The sequence below is a fragment of the Mobula hypostoma genome, chromosome 3 (genome assembly GCF_963921235.1).
Source record: "Mobula hypostoma chromosome 3, sMobHyp1.1, whole genome shotgun sequence".
In the NCBI taxonomy this organism is placed as follows: domain Eukaryota; kingdom Metazoa; phylum Chordata; class Chondrichthyes; order Myliobatiformes; family Myliobatidae; genus Mobula; species Mobula hypostoma.
The window spans coordinates 177,483,061-177,505,420 of NC_086099.1; the positions used below are offsets into that span (position 1 = coordinate 177,483,061).

Genomic DNA, 22,360 nt, shown 5'->3' on the forward strand with positions numbered 1-22,360 from the left:
TGTCTGCACTAAATTCCATCTGCCATTTTTCAGTCCATTTTTCCAGCTGATGCAGATCCCTCTGCAAGCCAGGATAGCCTTCCTCACTGTCCACTGCACCCCCAATCTAGTTGTCATCTGCAAATTTGCTGATCCCGTTGACCACATTACCATCTAGATCATTGATGTAGGTGACAAACACCAAAGGACCCAGCACCGATCCCTGCAGCACACCACGAGTCACAGGCCTCCAGTCAGAGATGCCACCATCTACTACCATTCCCTGGTTTCTCCAACAAAGCAAGTCTCTAATCCAATTATTATGTCATTTTAAATGCCAAGTAAGTGAATCTTTTTGACCAACCTCCCATGCGGGACCTTGTCAAGAGCCTTGCTAGGGTCCATGTAGACAATATCCACTGCCTTGTCTTCATCCGCTTTTCTGGTAACTTCCTTGAAAAACTCTAAGCTTGGTTAGACATGACCTACCACACATGAAGCCATGCGGACTGTCCTTAATCAGTCCATGTCTATCCAAATACTTATGTTGTATATCTGGTTCCTTAGAATATCTTTCAATAACTTTCCCACAAATGATGTCAGACTCACCGACCTATCATTTCCTTGTTTATGTTTAGAGCCTTTTTTTTTTAAAACAGTAGACCAATATTGGTTATCTTCCAATTTCTGCATTTGCCTCCCATAGGATCCAAGGGAACACCTTGTCAGGCCCTGTGGATTTATCCACCCTGATTTGCCTTAGAATAGCAAACACCTCTGTAATCTGTACAGGGTTCATGATGCTTTGCCTCATTTCTATTGACTCTGTTTCCATCTCTTGAGTAAATACAGTTGCAAAGAATGCATTTAAGATCTCCCTCATCTGTTCTGGCTTCATGCATGGGTTACCATTCTGGTCTTCCAGAGAACCAACTTTGTTCCTTGCAATCCTTTTGCTCTTAACATATCTGTTTAGAGCAAAGTCTGTTAATATCTGTTTATTGTCGCTGGAGATTTTAACCACATGAACCTTAAGTCAATGCTCCCCAGATTCCATCAGAACGTGGATTTTGCAACGAGAGGGGAGAACGTGTTGGACCTTGTTTACACAAACATTCCTGATACGTATCGGGCGGAGCCCTGCCCCCACCTTAGCTACTCAGACCACATCTCTGTTATGCTAATCCCAGCATACTGACCGCTCGTCAGGAGCTCCAGACCAGTTCAGGAGCAGGTGAAAACCTGGCCAGCAGGAGCCATCTCTGCTCTTCAAGACTGCTTTGAGCACACTGACTGGCACATGTTCAGGGATGCTGCAACCGATGGCGACTCTACCAACTTAGAGGAGTACACGGCATCAGTGACTAACTACATCAAAAAGTGCATCGATGACGTCACTGTGGCCAAGGCCATCACTACACGTGCTAACCAGAAGCCATGGATGACTGCAGAGGTGGGTGCGCTGCTGAGGACCTATGACTCCGCCTTCAGAGCAGGCGACAAGGCAGCCCTAACAACAGCGAGGGCCAAACAATTCCAGGCCATCAGAGAGGCAAAGCGTGCACACGCCCACCGAATCCACAGCGACTTCCAGTACAGCGGCGACACGCGGCGCATGTGGAAGGGTATTCAGGACATCACCAACTACAAGACAACAGCACCTGCCTGTGCTGGTCATGCCTCCCTCTACGCTTAACTTCTATGCTCGTTTTGAGGTGGCGGCGAGGAAGACCACCCTTCCTCCAAACAACCAGGTGCTGTGTCTTACCGTGGCAGATGTGAGGAGAACCCTGTGCAGGGTCAACCCAGGGAAGGCTGCTGGACCAGACAATACTGCTGGCAGAGTGCTTAGAGCATGTGCAGGCCAGCTAGCAGAGATTCTCACTGACACCTTCAACATCTCCCTGAGCAGCGCCATTGTTCCTACGTGCTTCAAGGCCGCCACCATTGTCCCCGTGCCGAAGAAATCTTCAGTGTCCTGCCTCAGCGACTACTGTCCCGTTGCACTCACATCCATCATCATGAAGTGTTTCAAGAGGCTCGTTATGAGGCACATCAAGACTCTGCTACCCCCCTCACTGGACCCCCTGCAGTTCGCGTATTGTCCTAACCGTTCAACAGACGACGCCATTGCCACCACCCTCCACCTGGCCCTAACCCACCTGGACAAAAAGACACGTACGTTCGAATGCTGTTCATAGACTTAAGGCAACACACATCAAAGTTGCTAGTGAATGCAGCAGGCCAGGCAGCATCTCTAGGAAGAGGTACAGTCGACGTTTCAGGCCAAGACTCTTCGTCAGGACTAACTGAAGGAAGAGCTAGTAAGAGATTTGAAAGTGGGTGGGGGAGGGGAAGATCCAAAATGATAGGAGAAGACAGGAGGGTGAGGAATGGAGCCAAGAGCTGGACAGTTGATTGGCAAAAGGGATATGAGAGGATCATGGGACAGGAGGCCCAGGGAGAAGGAAAAGGGGGAGGGGGGAAAACCCAGAGGATGGGCAAGGGGTATAGTCAGAGGGACAGAGGGAGAAAAAGGAGAGAGAGAGAGAAAGAATGTGTTTATATAAATAAATAACGGATGGGGTACGATGGGGAGGTGGGGCATTAGCGGAAATTTGAGCAGTCAATGTTCATACCATCAGGTTGGAGGCTTCAGTTCAGCATTCAACACAATCGTTCCTAAGAAACTGATTGGAAAGCTGAGCCTACTGGGCCTGAACATCTCCCTCTGCAACTGGATCCTAGACTTCCTGACTGGGTGACCTCAGTCAGTCCGGATTGGAAGCAGCATCTCCAACACCATCACACTGAGCGCGGGGTCCCCCAGGGCTGTATGCTCAGTCCACTGCTGTTCACTCTGCTGACCCATGACTGTGCTGCAACACACAGCTTGAACCACATCATCAAGTTCGCCGATGACACGACCGTGGTGGGTCTCATCAGCAAGAACTATGAGTCAGCATACAGAGAGGAGGTGCAGCAGCTAACGGATTGGTGCAGAGCCAACAACCTGTCTCTGAATGTGAACGAAACAAGAGAGATGGTTGTTGACTTCAGGAGGACACGGAACGACCACTCTCCGCTGAACATCGACAACTCCTCCGTAGAGATCGTTAAGAGCACCAAATTTCTTGGTGTTCACCTGGTGGAGAATCTCACCTGGTCCCTCAACACCAGCTCCATAGCAAAGAAAGCCCAGCAGCGTCTCTACTTTCTACGAAGGCTGAGAAAAGTCCATCTCCCACCCCCCCCCCATCCTCATTGCATTCTACAGAGATTGAATTGAGAGCATCCTGAGCAGCTGCATCACTGCCTGGTTCGGAAATTGCACTATCTTGGATCACAAGACCTGCAGTGGATAATGAGGTCAGCTGAGAAGATCATTGGGGTCTCTCTTCCTGCCGTTACAGACATTTACACCACACGCTGCATCCGTAAAGCAAACAGCGTTATGAAGGACCCCATACAAACCCTTCTCCCTCCTGCCATCTGGCAAAAGGCACTGAAGTATTTGGGCTCTCACGACCAGACTATGTAACAGTTTCTTCCCCCAAGCTATCAGACTCCTCAATACCCAGAGCCTGGACTGACACCAACCTATTGCCCTCTACTGGGCATATTGTCTTGTTTTGTATTTATTGTAATGCCTGCACTGTTTTGCGCACTTTTTGCAGTCCTGGGTAGGTCTGATGTAGTTTTGTGTTGTTTTGCGTAGTTCAGTGTAGTTTTTGTATTGTTCATGTAGCACCATGGTTCTGAAAAACGTTGTCTTGTTTTTACTGTGTACTGTACCAGCAGTTATGGTCGAAATGACAATAAAAAGTGACGACTTGATCTGTAGAATCCTTTAGGATTCTCCTCCACCTTGTCTGCTAGAGCAACTTCTTTTAGCCCTCCTGATTTTTTTGGTAACTGTTTTCTTGCATTTCTTAAACTCCATAAGCACCTGCTGAACAGATCCTGACCTGGATATGGGCTGTACCCTCCAAATATCCAGACCTGCATCTTGGTTTTTTTTTTGCACTACCTTACTTTCCATTTTTCTATTTTCTATTTATGATTTATAATTTAAAGTTTTAATATTTACTATCGATTTGTAATCCAGGGAGCGGGAAGCGCAGAATCAAATATCGCTATGATGACTGTACGTTCCAGTATCAATTGTTTGGCGACTATTAAGTATAAAGTATTTGTTCCTACCTGTCTATACTTGCTATGCACCTCCTTTTTTCTCTCAATCAGGGCCTTAATATCTCTTGAAAACCAAGGTTCCCTACACTTGTTTATCTTTTATTCTGACAGGCACGTACAAGCTATGTACTCTAAACATTTTGTTTTTAAAGGCCTCCTACTTACTAAGTATACCCTTGCCAGAAAACAGTCTGTTTCAATCCACATTTGCCAGATCATTTCTGATACTATCAAAATTGGCCTTACTCCAAGTTAGAATCTCGACCCGCAGACCAGATCTATCATTATGCACATTTACTTCAAAACTGATGGTATTGTGGTCACTAGATGCAAAGTGTTCCGCTACACAAACTTCTATCACCTGCCCTATGTCATTCCCTAATAGCAGATCCAGTATCGCATACTCTTTTGTTGAGATTTCTACATACTGATGAAGGAAACTTTCCTGAACACGTTTGACAAAGTCTATCCCATCTAGTCTTTTTACAGTATCGGATTTCCAGTCAATATATGGAAAGTTAAAATCACCTCGTATAACAACCTTATGTTTCCTGCAACTGTCTGTGATCTCTTTACAAATTTGTTCCTCTAAATCACTATAACTGTGGGGTGGTCTGTAATATAGCCCCATTAAAATGGTCATGCCTTTCTTATTTCTCAGTTCCACCCATAACTCCTCACTAGACAAATTTTCCAGTCTGTCCTGATGGAGTACTGCTGTGACATTTTCCTGACTAGTAATGCCACCCCTCCTCCTTTAACCCTGGAATATTGAGTTGCCAGTTCTGCCTGTAACACCCTTTCACATCTTTCAATGGAGTCACAAAACTTAAAATAGAAGAAAACAAGATCTTCACATTCATTGTCATATTCAAGATGGCTATCAATACCTTAAAATTCTTCATAGTTACTAACTTGTTCAAGTAGTGAAATCATTTCATTTTCACTCCCGGCCGTTTCTGGCATCTCTGAGCCTGAATGCTTGAAACCTCAATGAGCAAAACAGTTTTTAAGTCTCCTACTGCTTATTTATTGCCAACTAGCAGTGATAAAAATTACTGCTTTTTGAAAACAAACGTGTGCAACTGGCACTATTTAAAAACTGTTCACTCTAAGCATGGTTTAGTGTCTAGTGGCCACACAGGTTCATGCGTCTGATATTAGTTGGAAACTGTTTGGCAACAGTCTCCTATCCCAGTTAAGCTGCATAGGGCCCCAAATAAATGGAAAGAATCTCTGCTATTTTCATGATTAGCTTTTGTTTTTTAAGAATTACCCCAAATAATGGCTGCCCTGATTTAACTGATGGCCCAATTAACCGGAATCTACTGTATTAGAGTGAAGAATGAGATTTAGAACAGAGAACAGTAAAGCACAAGAAGAGGCCTTTCAGCCCACAATGTTGTGCCAAACCAATTGAATTACTAATCAAATAGCCAACTAAACTAATCCCTTCTACCTACGCAATGTCCATATACTTCAATTTCTCTCACGTTATGTGTGTTTCTAAATGTCCCTTAGAAGTCCCTAATGTATCAGCTTTTTCCACCCCAGGCAGCACATTTGAAGGACCCAACATTCTCTATGTAAAAGAAAAAAACACAAAGAAGGAAAGAAGCAACTTGCCCCTCATATCTTCTTTGAATTTACCCATCTCAACTTAAATGTATGCCCTATTAGATATTTCAACCCTGGGAAAAAGATACTGTCTGTCTATTCTATCTATGCCTCTCATAATCTTATAAACCTCTATCAAATCTCCCTTAAGCCCCCGCTGCTCCAGAGAAAGCATCCCAAATTTGTCTGACCTCTCATTGTAGTACATGCCCTCTAAACCAGGCAGCATCCTGGTAAACCTCTTTTGCACACTCCGCAAAGCCTCAACATTCTTCTTATAATGGAGACACAAGAACTGTACGCGGCCTAACTAAAGTTTTATAAACATAGAACATAGAAAACCTACAGCACAATACAGGCCCTTCGACCCACAAAGTTGTGCCGAACATGTCCCTACCTTAGAAATTACTAGACTTACCTATAGCCCTCTATTTTTCTAAGCTCCATGTACCTATCTAAAAGTCTCTTCAAAGACCCTATCGTATCCGCCTCCACCACCATTGCTGGCAGCCGATTCCATGCACTCACCACTCTGAGTAAGGAACTTATCCCTGCCATCTCCTCTGTACCTGCTCCCCAGCACCTTAAACCTGTGTCCTCTTGTGGCAAACATTTCATCCCTGGGAAAAAGCCTCTGACTATCCACAGGATCAATGCCTCTTATCATCTTATACACCTCTATCAGGTCATCTCTTATCCTCCGTCACTCCAAGGAGAAAAAGCCGAGTTCACTCAACTTATTCTCATCATGCATGCTCCCCAGTCCAGGCAACATCCTTGTAAATCTCCTCTGCACCCTTTCTATGGCTTCCACATCCTTCCTGTAGTAAGGCGACCAGAACTGAGCACAGTATTCCAAGTGGGGTCTGACCAGGGTCCTATATAGCTGCAACATTACCTCTCGGCTCCTTAATTCAATTCCACGATTGATGAAGGCCAATACACCATATGCCTTCTTAACCACAGAGTCAAACTGCGCAGCTGCTTTAAGCGTCTTATGGACTCCGACCCCAAAATCCCTCTGATCCTCCACACTGCCAAGAGTGTTATAAAGCTGCATCTAACTTCCTGACTTTTGAACTCAGTACCTTAAGTAATAAAAGCAAGCATGTCATATGCCTTCTTAACTACCCTATCAACTTTCAGGGAACTATGAACCCAAGATCCCTCTGCTCATCCACACTGTTAAAGATCTTGCCTTTAACAGTGTACTGTCTCTTTACATTTGATCTACCAAAGTACAACACTTCACATTTGGCCGGGTTTAACTCCACCTGCCATTTCTCCGTCCATATCTGGAAATGGTCTATATCTCACTGTATTCTTTGCCAGCCTTTTACACGATCCACACCACCAATCTTTATATCATCTGCGAACTTACTAAATTACCCATCTACATTTTTATCCAGATAATTTATATGCATCATGAACAGCAAAGGTTTCAGTATCAATCACTGTGGAACACCACTAATAACAGATCTCCAGCTTGGGTCAAGGCTCCAGCAATCTCATCTCATGTCTCTCAATAACCTGGAGTGTATCCCATTAGGCCTCAGGGTCTTAGTACAGGTCGACTTTCACTAATCCAACTACCCGTAATCCGGTTCCTTCAATAATCCGCACTGATTTCAAATTTGCCATGCAACTGTAATTTCAAATTTTCTGGGCCACCGTACCAATCTGCTGTGCATTGTTTTGGTAGTGCTAGATCTGTGCATGTGTTGGCGCGCTCTTGTAAGCACAGACAGGTGATTCCTGCTTGTTTTCCTGCATTTATTGATATCATTTGCGTGAGGCGCAGCCACCCAGCACCCACCCGTCTCACCTGCCAGCGGTGGGGGAGCTGGTGCGCGCTGGGTCGGTCTGCCTGCCGGCAGTTGCGCACTACCCTCCAGCATCGCTCAGTTCGACGCTCCGTTCTCTTCTGCCTATGACCTCAGATCAGATGTGGTGACCCGCTGAATTTAAGCATATTACTAAGCGGAGGAAAAGAAATTAACGAGGATTCCCTCAGTAACTGCGAGTGCAATGTAGTCTTTGGGGTAACTGCAAGTCTGTGTCTTTGCTATCGCTTAGCTCATGCTTGAGTGCTGGTAGTGGATGCGCTTTATTTTTTGCCAGTGGGGGGGAGTGGGGAATTGTTGCTCACTGCTGCTTATGCGTGGGACAGAGGGGAGCCGGGGGGAGCTTAGGGGTTCTAACATTTAACTGTCATTCATTCTTTGGGGCCCTTCTCTGTTTTCGTAGATGGTTGGAAGAAAAAGCATTTCAGGATGTATATTGTATACATTTCTCTGACATTAAATGAACCTTTGAATCCTTTGATATTTTAAAGGCATGCTGAGGCAGTTAGCTATTGCTTAATGTGATCCTTCTGTAATTCAGCATTTTCACTAATCTGGCACTCTTCAGGTCTCAACGATGCTGGTTTATAGAAGGTCGACCTGTGTATCCTATTAGGCCTAGGGGTCTTAATGCCTTTAAGAGACCCAACACTACTTCCTCCTTTACATTCATATTCAAATTCCCCTTGGTTCATTTTGTACTTTTATTTCAATATGTCAAGTATATCACAATAGCCACTTGCATATAAACCGAGTCTACTATCCAGTGTAACTCAATACAATGGTAAGTTCGACAACACTAATTTGTTTAGCTCCCTATGTACAGCAAGGACTCACAATCAAAAATTAGATAATAAAAAATTTGCTTTGTTATTTTTGGTTGAAGGATAAATAGTGACTTTGATATTGATGAGTGTTCCTGTGCCACTCTTCATTGTGGGGTCTTATATATTTAAAAATTTAAAGTAAAATTTATTATCAGAGTACATACATGTCACTACATACAACCCTGAGATTCTTAGCATATCTTTTGAACATTAACTCTAAACAGGATCAATGAGCAAACTTTGAAATGAAAATATGAATAAACGGCAATAAATAACAAGAGCATGAAATAACAAGATAAAGACTCCTTCAAGTGAGACCATCAGTTGTGGGAATACCAGAAATACAGTAGGAGTAGCTATCCCCTTTTGTTCAGGAGCTTGATGGTCGAGGGGTGGTAAGTGTTCTTGAACTTGGTGGTGTGAATCCTGAGGCACCTGAACCTTCTACTTGATGGCAGCAGCGAGAAAAGAGCATGGCCTGGGTGGTGATGATCTTTGATGATAGATGCTGCTTTTCTACGGCAAAGTTTCATGTGGATATTTGCTTGCTAGGTCAATAGGGGATCAGTTCACAGCTTTCTTTGACAGTGTAGCCACAGTAGAGTGTCAAGGTATATATGCTCTCAAGTATATGTAACTGAATTTGAATCCAATATAAAAAATTGTTCTACACTTTTAATTTAAAAATTGCATGAAGATTTTTTTCCATTTTTCTCTTAGTCCAAGCACAGCTAAACATGTGCAGTTTGTTTTTTTTTTACAAAACAAAAGTGTCTCTTAAAGTAATTCATTTTACTGTATCATTTGGGGCTAATTAACTTTTTGTTTTCTTGGCATTTCATAGCAATGGTAATTGGGAATATATTATAAAAGGAGCTACCAGTCTACATATCTAATAAATGTTTATAGAACTGTCCCAGCAACATCTTTGAATATTTGGGTGATATATTTAATTATTTTAAAAATTTAGCATTCACTTGTACTGGTGCTGTTTTATAAAATATATTGTTTGGATATTTAAGACTGTCCTAACTCTATTTCTACCCTTCTGCATTAGGAATTTGTCCACGGAAACAGTATCCTGTCAAATGCAGTAGCTTGGGGAGTGCGAATACTCTATGTGGATGGTATCCTTTCACTTTATTTTGTCTTGTATCTATATTTGTATCTCTTTGGCCCTGCAACTCCAAGACACGCAAAGCCAAAATGCTCAGTTTTAAATGCACTGGTCATGCTGCCAGCTCTCTATCCGTGAACTTTGGAATTCTCTCTATAAATGCTTACTACCTTTCAAGTAAATTATTTCCTCCATTTTTAAGATATTCCATGAAACTTGCTACTTTGCAAGCTTTTGATTGTTGCCCAAGTATTTCTTTTTGCAGATTGGAGTAAAATTGTGTTTGATAATGCTCTCATTAAACATAAAGATTAGCTTTATTTTTTCATATGTACGTTGAAAATGCATTGTTTGTGTGAAATCAGATCAGCGAGGATTATGCTTGATGATCTATAAGTATCACTGCACTTCTGGTGCCAACACAGCTTGCCCACAACTCACTAACCCCAACTGCAGATCTTTTAATGGTGGGAAACCAGAGCACCCAGAGGAAACCCACATGATTATGGGAGAACATACAAGCTCCTTACAGACAGCATTATAATCCCTACGTTAAGAATGCTCCTTAAATCCTGACCTTGGGTATTATCTGTGTAGTTTGACTGTAATTCAAATTTTTAAATTTTCTATAACCTCATCATTATTTTAGATATAAAAGCATATATTTCAAGGAAGAAGGCGGCCTCCATAAACATAGAACCCGAAAGTGTTGTCACAGAGGTAGGTATAGAATATTTTTAGTCTTACATTATTAATGTTAGAATCATCTTTGCTGCATTAAAATTTAAAACCAGATTTAAAAAGCAAGTGGGGCACATCAGCACTTCCTGCCAATACTGAAATTGTAGAGACAGTTGCTTGGGGAGTTTTAAGTGGCAGATGTAAATTGTGTGGATTTTTTGTGGAGATTGAGATAATTTAGGTTGCTAAGCACTTGGCAAGGGCCAATAAGAAGAAGTTGGGTTTATACAGAACAGCCACGTTGTAGGTGGGCCAGGGTTTGAGTGAGCAGGTTGAAGTTTTGACTCAAGAGGCTTCAGCGAGGAGAGGCCGAGGCGAGTTTGAGATTTCTATCAGGTGTCTCTTTCTTTGTTTACTAGTGCGTAGGTAGAGTAGTATGATTGGATTCCTGGCCAGTAGCGTGTACCTCATGCAAGATGTGGAGGCTGGTAATCTCTGGATTGCTGTCTGTGCCATGTGCCAGTAAGGGTAAAAATAGGACAATTTGGCAGAGGAATGTATGGTTCACAAATTGATGTAGGAGGTAGAGTTTCATTGGGATATCTTTTGGGGAAGGTAAGACCTGTACAAAAAGGATGGTTTACACAGAAACTCAATGGGGACCATCATTCTTGCAGGGAGGTTTGCTAGAGTTGGAGAGAGGGTAACTTAATTTGGCGGGGGGGTGAGAACTGAAGTGACAGGGCAAAAGACTGGGGAGTGGGTTTAAAGGTAGATACAGCATTTAGAGAGACTGTGGAATAAACAGTTGACCAGAGCATAATTGCAATCAATTGCATGGGTTGAAATTTGTCTATTTTAATGTGATGAGCTATTAGGAGCAAGGTGATGAACAGAGCATTAATCAGTGCGTGGAACTGCGGTGTTGTGGCCATTACAGAGGCTTATAATGACTAAAAGAAGTGAGGGAATGCTAATCAGGGATGGCATCACATCTGTAGAAAGGGAGGACATTATGGAGAGAATGGCAACTGAGTCAGACAGGAAGGAGGCAACCACTCGATTAGGAATGTTCTATAGACACTCCCCCACCCATTGCAACAGATACACTGAGGTGGAGATCGGGAGGCAGATTTGGAAAGATATAAAAATAACATGGTTGTTGTCATGGCTGGTTTCAACTTTCCTAATATTGATTGGCCCCTCCTTAGTGCAAAAAGTTCAGATGGGGTGAAATTTGTTAGGTTGGTCCAGGAAGGATTCCTGTCACAACATGTACACAGGCCAACTAGAGGGAGAGGCCATGCTCGATCTGGTACAAGGCAATGAAACAAGGTATCAGATCTCTCATTGGGTCAGGATTTCGGAGATGGTGACCTTTACCATGGCAGGGAAATAGGTGGATGGTATGGAAAAGTATTTAATTAGAGGAGGGTGAATTACGGTATTAGTTAGGAACTTGGGAATGGAAATACTTGGAGAAATACTCATGGGAAATGTGGAGATTGTTAAGGGGGCACTTCTATGAGGTTCTGGACAGGTTTGACCCATCAAGGCAGGGAAAATTGGGGTGAAGGAACTAAGTTGACGAGGTGTGGAGCATCTAGTCAAGGGGAAGAAAGGAACATACTGAAGATTTAAGAAGCAAGGATCAGACAGGACTCTTAGAGAGCTACAAGGTAGTCAGGAAAGAGCTTAAGAATGGAATTAAGACAGCTGACAGGGAGCATAAGTCCTTGGAAAGTAGGATTAAGGAAAACCCTAAAGCATTCTACACATATGTGAAAAGCAGGAGGATGACTAGAGTGAGCGTAGGATCAGTCAGGGATAAAAGAGCTTGGAGTCGGTGAACTGCAACTTCTTCTCTCCAGGCTGTGAGACTACTGAGCTCCCGGCCACCACCTATGAAGCACAAGTAGCATCGTACTGTTTATATTTTACCTTGTGTTGTAAATGCACCTTATGCTAAATGTCAATCTTCTAGACTATGTTTTATTATTTGTTAACTTATTAGTTGTAATATTACTTTATGTGAGTTACATGTACTGTGTTATGCACCTTGTTCCAGAGGAATGTTGCTTCATGTACTGAACTTGAATTTGAGGTAGCGGAGGTCCTTAATGAATACTTTGCTTCGGTATATTCACCAGTTAGAAGGACCTTGATGAATGTGAGCTCAGTGTAGAACAGGCTGATATGCTGGAACAAGTCAATGTTAAGAAGGAGGATGTGCTGGAACTTCTGAAAAACATTAGGATAGATAAGTCCTTGGGGTCAGACAGGATAATCCCCAGATTACTCAGAAAGCGAGGGAAGAGATTGCTGTGCCTTTGATGATGATCTTTGTATCATCAATGGCCACAGGAGTAATGCCAAAAGAATGGAGAGTGATACATGTTATTTCCTTGTTCAAGCAAGGTAATAGAGCATGGAAATTATGGATCAGTGATTCTTACTCTGGTGGACAAACCAATGGAGAGGATTCTTAGAGATGCAATTTACGAGCATCTGGAGAAGCATAGTTTGATTAGGGATAGTCAGCATGGCTTTGTGAGGCGCAGGTTATGCCTCATAAGCCTAAGTGAATTACATAAGAACAAAAGAAATAGCAAGAGTAGGCCCTCTGGCCCGTCAAGCCTGTGCCACCATTCATTAAGATCATGGCTGATCTGGCTATGGACTGATCTCCACCTATCTGCCTTTTCCCCATAACCATTAATTCCCCTACTATGCAAAAGATTAGAGAGTGAGGAAGTGACAAAACAAATTGATGAAGGCTGATCAGTGGATGTGGTGTATATGGATTTTAGTAAGGAGATTGTCAAGATTCCTCATGGGTCATTCAGAAAGTCAGGAGGCATGGGCTCCAGGAAAACTTGGCTCCGTAGATTCAGAATTGGCTGAATCACAGAAGGCTGAGGATGGTAGATGATGGAGCATATTCTGCTTGCAGGCCAGCGATCAGTGGTATTCCACAGGATCTGTTCTGGCACCTGCTCTTTGTGATTTTCATAAGTGACGTGGATGAGGAAGTGCAAGTCTGATTTAGTCAGTTTGCAGATGGCACGGCCATTGCTGGCATTGTAGAAGGTTGTTATAACTTACAACGGGACATTGATAGGATTTAGAGATGTGCTGAGAAGTGGCAGACAGAGTTCAATCAGAAAAGTGAAGTGATTCTCTTTGAAAGGTCGAATTTAAAGGCAGAATACAGGGTTAATGGCAGAATTTCTAAAAGTGGAGGAAAGATGGGTCTTGCGTCCATATCTATAAATCCCTCAAAGGTACAGTGCAACATGATAGGGTAGTTAGAAGGAGTATGATATGTTGGTTTTCAACATCTGGGTGTCAACATCTCTGAGGATCTAAACTGGTCCCAACATATCGATGTAGTTATAAAGAAGACAAAACGGTGGCTATACTTTATTATGAGTTTGAAGAGACCTGGCATGTCAACAAATACACTCAAAAACTTCTATATTTGTACCGTGGAGAGCATTCTGACAGGCTGCATCACTGTCTGGTATGGAAGGGCTACTGCACAGGACTGAAAGAAGCTGCGGAAGGTTGTAAATCTAGTTAGCTCCATCTTTGGCACAAACCTACAAAGTACCCAGGACATCTTTAGGGAGCGGTGTCTCCGAAAGGCAGCATCCATTATTAAGGACCTCCAGCACCGAGGTCATGCCCTTTTCTCACTATTACCATCAGGTAGGAGGTACAGAAGCCTGAAGACGCACACTCAGCGATTCAGGAACAGCTTCTTCCCCTCTGTCATCCGATTCCTAAATGGATATTGAAGCTTTGGACACTACCTTACTTTATTTTAATATACAATATTTCTGTTTTTGCACATTTTTAAAATCTATTCAATATACATAATTGATTTACTTGTTTATTTATTGCTATGTTTTATTTTATCTATTTTTTTTCTCTCTGCTAGATTATATGTTGCATTGAACTTCCACTGCTAAGTTAACAAATTTCACATCAGATGCCAGTGATAATAAATCTGACTCTGATTCTGAATTTTATTAGTGGGGAGGAAGGATTGAGTTCAAGTGCTGCATGGTAATGTTGCAGCTCTATAAAAATTTGGTTAGACCACACTTATGTTCAGTTCTGATCACCTCATTATAGGAAATAAATGGAATCTTTAGGGAGGGTGCAGAGGAGACTTACCAGGATGCTGCCAGAATTAAAGAGGATGTCTTATGAGGATAGTTTGAGTGAGCTATGGCTTTTCGCTTTGTACAGGAGTATGAGGAGTGACTTAATAGAGCTATACAAGATGATATGAAGCATAAAGTGCACAGGTGGAGACTTTTCCCCCCAGGCAGAAATGGCTAATACAAGAGTGCATAACTTTTAGGTGTTTGGAGGAATGTATAAGGGGGATGTTAGAGGTAGGTTTTTTAACACAGAGAATGCGTGGAACATCTTGCCATTGGTGGTGGTTGAGGGAGATACAATAGGGATATGTCAGAAGCAGGCACATAGATCAAAGAAAATTAGAGGGCTATGTATGAGAGAAGGGTTAGATTGACCTTAGAGTAGGTTAAAGGATCAGCACACCATCGTAGGCTGAAGGGCCTTTGCTGTATGTGTTCTATGTTCTTGATCATTTCAAAAACAGCCTGCTGAATTTTGAGGTTATGATGTTTAGAACTGCCTTTGATTAATAGACAAAAAATCAAAATTCAAGATTTTATGGATTAGCAGTTTGAATTATATTGGTATAATTCAATCTTTATATTAAACTCAAACATTGAACCCTTTGGATCTCCAAGATGGTGAGCTGTCCTGGGACGAGAATCACACCCATTTGTGACTTAAAAACATCAGCTTTTAAGTGTTTTATGAGTTTAAAGAAATCACAGTGTAGTTTTATGAACCCATATAATGAGTAGGAATCAAATTACACGCTTCGGAGAACAATGGAGGCTTGCTGAAAATCAACAGAGCTGCAAAAAAGATCTACTACAGTTAAATAAAATACTGTTTTTGTAATTAACCAGTTTATTTAATTTTTTTTTGCTGGATATATTTATTACAACTGTAGATTAGTAGTGATTGTGTAAGTGGTGGGGACAGTATACCATACTTACCCTTTTAGGTTTACCTCCACAACATATAATGATTGGGATTACTTGATTGTTCTCTGCTTTTGGAGAATAATATTTATCAAACATTTTGTTTTATTTAGGTGAAAAGCAATCGAACTGGCCTGTCTGGTGGTCATAAAACAAAAGGTAGGTTCTGAACATATGAAAATATCTTACGTGCCAATATACACAATTTTATTTTGGGAAGTATAAAGGAGACAAAGAATTGTTGCAGAGGCAAGTTTACAGAATTAAATGAGGGATTCCCAGTAATGGAACTGAAGTAAACAATGCAGAGGAATTGACGGAATATGAAAAACAACTTGGATAAGGACTTCTTAGTTATGAATCAGAAGCAGGAGAAGCACTGTAGTTAAATTTCATTGACCACAATTTTCGATTTCAATGTAGTGTCAAGTATCTTTCTTAAAGTCGTGCACCTAATAAAATGTCTTTCTTTTTAAATTCACCTTCAATAATAATTTATAGAAGTCAAGTGGGCAAGTAATTTTTATGAAAGTATAAATAAATCTTTCATTTACACTTTTCACAAAATAACAGTTATGCAATGTAGTTTGGTAAACATGAGTAAAAGTGGCAAAGTAACATTATATTTACTCTTTATTTAACTGCACTTGTGGCACCACTCCTGTATAGTACATGATGTTCAGTGGCAGAGGTTGTATATTCATAAAATAATAACATTAGGTACGCTGATTCATTGACCACTTGGGCAAGATTTAATCTTTGCAAGGTCTGTTTTTTTTATCTGTGGAATTCTGCTTTATCTTATTGTAACAAATTGACCTTTTTCTCTTTTGACATTGCATATAACCATATTATGGATGATGTATTTCAGTAGCATTTGTTAGTTATCTTTTCCACTTAGTTTTCCCACATTAACTCCTAGTGTTTATCATTAAGTGAAACATGTTTTGGGGATAGGTTCTGAAAAATATTTAAGAACTTTTATATTTATAGCTTAACATGTAACTTAGTGTAATTAAAGTCAATTGATATAGAGCAATTCTCATCTAAGTTCAGCACCGTCATAGAAGAGTCACTGATATTAAAACAGTTTAGTAACTTTGTGGTTAGAATATTGAATCAGCAATTTCTGTTATACATTTTTCGTAGATTTTGTAATGTTAACCTCTTTATATGTCTTCAGTGCAATGCTTCTTAACTATCTCCAACCTGATGGCATGAACATCGACTTCTCTAACTTCCGCTAAGGCCCCACCTCCCCCTCGTACCCCATCTGTTACTCATTTTTATGCTCACATTCTTTCTCTCACTCTCCTTTTTCTCCCTCTGTCCCTCTGAATATACCTCTTGCCCATCCTCTGGGTCACCCTCCCCCCCCTTGTCTTTCTTCCCGGACCTCCTGTCCCATGATCCTCCCGTATCCCCTTTTGCCTATCACCTGTCCAGCTCTCGGCTCTATCCCTCCCCCTCCTGTCTTCTCCTATCATTTTGCATCTCCCGCTCCCCCTCCAGCTTTCAAATCCCTTACTCACTCTTCCTTCAGTTAGTCCTGACGAAGGGTCTCGGCCTGAAACGTCGACTGCACCTCTTCCTAGAGATGCTGCCTGGCCTGCTGCGTTCACCAGCAACTTTGATGTATGTTGCTTGAATTTCCAGCATCTGCAGAATTCCTGTTGTTTGATTTAGAAATTTGTAGGTTTGTATTTAATCCTGTTTATGTAATCAATAAGATTAAGACTATAGTAAGAAATGTAGTAAAAACATGGTACCTGCTTTGTTCTGATATTATTCATTTTGCTGTCAACTTTCAAACCCTTAAAGGAGATTACGTTTTTGGCTTATTTCACTTATTAAAACTTTTAATTATTAGCAGGAAGACTGAAGAAGCCTTTTATCAAAGTTGAAGCCATAAATCGGTAAGCTAAATGTATTTATATTAAATAAATACACTCTTGATGCATTCACTATATTCTCTAAAGCTAAAACATAGCTAATTCTGGAAGATTAAGATGAAAGGAAATGTCAGAAATAAGTGAGGCAGCATCTATGGGGAGTCCAGAACCTGAGGCCACAGTTTAAGAATAAGGGGTAGACCATTTAGAACGGAGTTGAGGAAAAACTTTTTCAGACAGAGGGTTTTGGTTCTGTGGAATGCTCTGCCTTAGAAGGCAGTGAAGACTAATTCTCTGGATTCTTTCAAGAAAGAGTTAAATAGAGCTCTTAAGGATACCAGCGTCAAGGGATATGGGGAGAAGACAGGAAAAGGGTACTGATTGTGAATGATCAGCCATGATTACAGTGAATGGTGGTGCTGGCTTGAAGGGCTGAATGGCCTACGCCTGCACCTATTGTCTATTGAAATCAGGCTAATGTTTCTTTCATGGGATGGTTGGTTCCATAACTCCCCTCCAGCCCCTCTTTGATATATTGTCTATTTGGGTCAGGCACACACAGCTGGTTCCATTTTTCTCTGCAGAGTCACGTCAACAGATTTATCAGCATTGGCTGTTCTGATACCCACACCATTGTGTTATCCTTGGCCGCTTTCTGTTTCTTAATTATTGTTTCTATTTGGCAATAGCATTTCAGACACGTATAGATTGATGTTACCAAGAGTTTCCTTATAACTCTGCCTGCCTGTTTGTCTGATATCCAATATTGGCTGAGTATATATTTCCTGCTACTAAGTGTGAGGCCATTGTCTTTAGGCCCTGATATAAGCTTTAGTGTCCAGTTACCGATTCCTTTCCTTTCCCTGTCCGTTGTTCTGAAACTGAACTTTTGCAAATTTGGTGTATTATCTTATCCTGAGATGTTCAGACCATGCTTTCACCAATTCCCGCATTTCCATCCTGTGACATTGCCATCCCTTTTCTGCTGATTAAATCTCTGAACTGTTCCAACACAATTTTTCATTGAACTCTGTAAATTTAAAGCCATGCAAGAACCTCCACTGTCCATGACCTAAGTAGTGGACATTTAATTCTGGGTTCTTGCTCATTCCCAGATTTAATTTGTGTACCTATGGAACACAAAATTGTAATTCCATCTCTGTATATCTTTACCTCATTCCTTTTCCTCCTTAATGATGTTCTTGAAGAACTTTTTGAAGCATTCTTGTCTCCTCATCCAAATGAAGCTGTATTTCATTGAATCTTAAGCAGATCCCGCCGTACCTGTATTTCATAGGTCTGATCATGTCCTGAATTGTTATGCTTTGATTGCAACATCGGGGTGGTGGTAGTGGTATAGACAGAAACAAAGGAAATGTGTAATAGGTACTTAGGCTGTTAAAAGAACAGATGGAAATGCAGGGATATAGGATGTTCAAGCAGGTGTATAGATTTAAATTGGCATCTATGTCGACATGGACATTGTAGGCTAAAGGTCCCTTTCCTATGCAATACTGTTCTAAGTTCTAAGGATTTTAAAAGTACAAGAGATCATTCAGTTCATCATGCTGACTCTTTTTAAAAAAAAAACTTGATTTGTCTCATTATCTGGAACGTTTTGCCTTTGCAATACATGTTCAGTTTATCTTTGAATGCTTCCAGAGAATTTGCTGCTGCCATCCTTTAAGCAATGCATCCAAAGTCATCATAACTTGCTGGAAGAAAAGAAAATCTTCAATCCCCTGGTTCTTGTACCAACTATTTCAAATTTATATCCTTTATTTATTGATCCTCCTACAAAAGGAAAACAGAATCTCTGAAAATTCCAGAAGTTTGAACACCTCTGTTTCAAGTTCGAGTTTAATTATCATTCAACCACACATGAATACTCCTGAATACAGCCAAACTGAGCAGCATTCTTCTGGGGCCGAGGTGCTACTTACAGTACCGACAGTCATACACAGCACGTGGCACATATAAGATAGCAAGTAAACATAACTGATACACAAAAAATTATATAGTCCAGGTCCCTGAGAAATGCGTCTTGTAAATTGATGGTGCATTGGTGTCTCGGCAAGAACAAGCAGTTTTCAACAGCCTACTTTCAAACGTACGTAGGATGCAATCCAGCTTGTCATTCTACTGATTAAATACTGGAGTGCACCACTGAAGGAAGGGGCCAGCCCTCGACCCAGCATGGAAGCCACATTACATCATCTCCACATCTCCTCTCCTGGACTGCTGTACCAGGAAAGCATGCGGCTTGAGGCCTAGTCCTCGTTACAACTGAGGCCACGCTGCTCCCCCTCTGTCTCGCCTATAAATAAGAGAAACAGGCTTATAGCATTTTACATTATCAATGTCCATGGGGTTTTGCAACTACAAGAGGAATATGCAAGACAATCACTCGCTGTTAAACTGCATACTACATTTGTGCGTAGACTCCAATGCCTTGCTGTAGCAGGCAGCAACTTGGTCCGCACCAAATCTGGCTCCTCTGCTACCGAGCAACTTGCTGATGGTGTAGACTTGCAGTATTTGAAGTTCTTATTGTCTAGCATTGTCCTGCGATCATTGAAAGACATTTAAAAAAAGACAAAAACACCTTTGGTTGGCCCCTGAGAGGCCATTGCATCTGAACGTGACGCCATCTTACCAGAAGTGTTTAACTTCCACTTAACATTTTTGTTTAAGAAGAAACATTGAATTACAGCAAGCAACTCATATTTGTATAGTATATAAAAGGGAGATCTTAAAGTTCCAAGATATGTTGTTAGTTGCTTGTGAAAATACAATTTTTTAATTTAAGTAATTTTTATTTAAATGTTGCTCTATCTAGACATTACAGACCTTTATACATACAGCTGGATTGCTACCCAGAGGTTAATTACCACAGTGCAACTCCCTGTAGTCCCTTTGATATTGACAAGAAAAGCAAAGGCATTGATAAGCAAAATAAAGGAAAAGCCAGGTACGTAAATAATTAATTATCCTTTGCTGTAAAGATGTGTACAATAGATAATTTCAATGAAAAAATATTTAAAAATTGAAAGTGTCAGAAATCTGACAAATATGCCATTTTGGATTCTGTTAGTGACGGGGTAGGGATGGTTGGCCTTTCAAGGGAAAGTAACAGTAGCAGCCAGACTAGTGACACCACAGCTGGCCCTTGCACAGCAGCATAGGTTGAAGTCTAAGTGAGCAGTAGTGATGGGGGACGACACCGGATGCATGAAATGTAGTAGATCAGTTTCGAGGAGATGCACATGAAACTTAATCTCAGCTAGAAAAGCTATTTAGATCCCTGCATGGTGGTGAGGGAGGAACAAGTGTTGTACCTAATGCAGTTTCAGGGGAAAGTGCTAGGGTGGCAGAGAGTGCTGGGGAGGGGAAGGTATAAGAGGACCAGGAGTCCATGAGGCGGGAGTGGCCTTCGTTGAAGGCAGAAAGGGGTGAGGGAGCAGAATTTATGGCTGGAAGTGAGATTTCATTGTAGCTGGTAAAAGGATGAAGGATGCTGTACTGGATGCAGAGACTGGTGGGCAAAAGGTAAAGACCAGAGGAACAATATAATAAATTTGTTTGCTCCTGCCCAATTTGGGTTTTGCCAGGACTACAGAGGCCCAGATCTTATCAGTTTCTTGACCCAAGAACTAAAGTTTTGACATTACAGGGATATTCAGAATGAAGGTATTGAGAGTTTCTAGTAAAACTGAAGTAGGCAGGCTTGAAGAAGAGAGACTCTAGTGGTTGAAGTTTTAGCTTGCACAGAACCAAGATGGTGGTGGCTAATAAGCAGAGAAGTGCTATCCCATTAGAATAAATGTAGCTTTGAATCTTACACTCTACCCTGAGTGTCACCCAATCAGACATAATATTTCTTTGGCAGTAAGTTAGGGCTGAAATTCAAGTAATCGAGCTAACTTACAGATGTTAGAAACTTTGAATCTGGGAGAAGTGATTCTCCCAACTACAACTGATTGGGAGCACTGCCTTCCACATACAGCGTCTATAAAAATATTCACCCCCCCCCCGCCCAGGTTTTCCCATTTATTGTTTTACAACATTGAATCACAGTGGATTTAATATGGCCTGCAGAAGAAGATTCTTTCGTGAGAGCTTTGCATGACTGCCTATAAAAAGTACTCACCCCCCCCACCCGGAAGTTTTCATGTTTCATTGTTTTATAACGTGGATTTAATTTGGTTGTCTTGGACATTGATCAACAGAAAAAGACTTTTGTGTCAATAGACAATAGGTGCAGGAGTAGGCCATTCGGCCCTTCAATCCAGCACCGCCGTTCACTGTGATCATGGCTGATCATCCACAATCAGTATCCAGTTCCTGCCTTATCCCCATAACCTTTGATTCCGCTATCTTTAAGAGCTCTATCCATCTCTTTCTTGAAAGCATCCGGAGACTTGGCCTCCACAGCCTTCTGGGGCAGAGCATTCCATACATCCACCACTCTCTGGGTGAAAAAGTTTTTCCTCAACTCCGTTCTAAATGGCCTACCCCTTATTCTTAAACTGTGGCCTCTGGTTCTGGACTCACCCATCAGTGGGAACATGCTGCCTGCCTCCAGCGTGTCCAATCCCTTAATAATCTTGTATGTTTCAATAGGATCCCCTCTCAGCCTTCTAAATTCCAGAGTATACAAGCCCAGTCGCTCCAATCTTTCGACATATGACAGTCCCGCCATCCTGGGAATTAACCCTGTGAACCTATGCTGCACTCCCTCAATAGCAAGAATATCCTTCCTCAGATTTGGAGACCAAAACTGCACAGAGTACTCCAGGTGTGGTCAAAGTGGAAACAGATCTCTACAAAGTGATCTAAATTAATGACAAATATAAAACACAAAATAATTGATTGCACAAGTATTCACCCCCCTTTAGGTCAGTATTTAGTAGATGCACCTTTGGCAGCAATTATAGCCTTGAGTCTATGTGGATAGGTCTCTTATCAACTTTGCACAACTGGACGCTGCAATTTTTCCCTATTCTTCTTTACAAAACTGCTCAAGCTCTGTCGGATTGCATGGGGATCGTGAGTGAACAGCCCTTTTCAAGTTTAGCCACAAGTTCTCAATTGGATTGAGGTCTGGATTCTGACT

At 41.6% G+C, this 22,360-nt stretch overlaps 1 protein-coding gene across 3 annotated transcripts in view; it reads left to right on the forward strand.

Moving 5' to 3' along the window:
* The window catches only part of LOC134344414 (protein DBF4 homolog A-like), a 72,494-nt gene that overhangs the window by 21,987 nt on the left and 28,147 nt on the right, over positions 1-22,360 (forward strand). For all 3 annotated transcript variants that reach the window (XM_063044155.1, XM_063044157.1, XM_063044156.1), the window contains exons 6-10: positions 9,519-9,588; positions 10,228-10,298; positions 15,466-15,511; positions 17,223-17,268; positions 20,084-20,215. In XM_063044155.1, the coding sequence (XP_062900225.1) occupies positions 9,519-9,588; positions 10,228-10,298; positions 15,466-15,511; positions 17,223-17,268; positions 20,084-20,215 (365 nt within the window). The remainder of the gene's footprint in view (positions 1-9,518; positions 9,589-10,227; positions 10,299-15,465; positions 15,512-17,222; positions 17,269-20,083; positions 20,216-22,360) is intronic.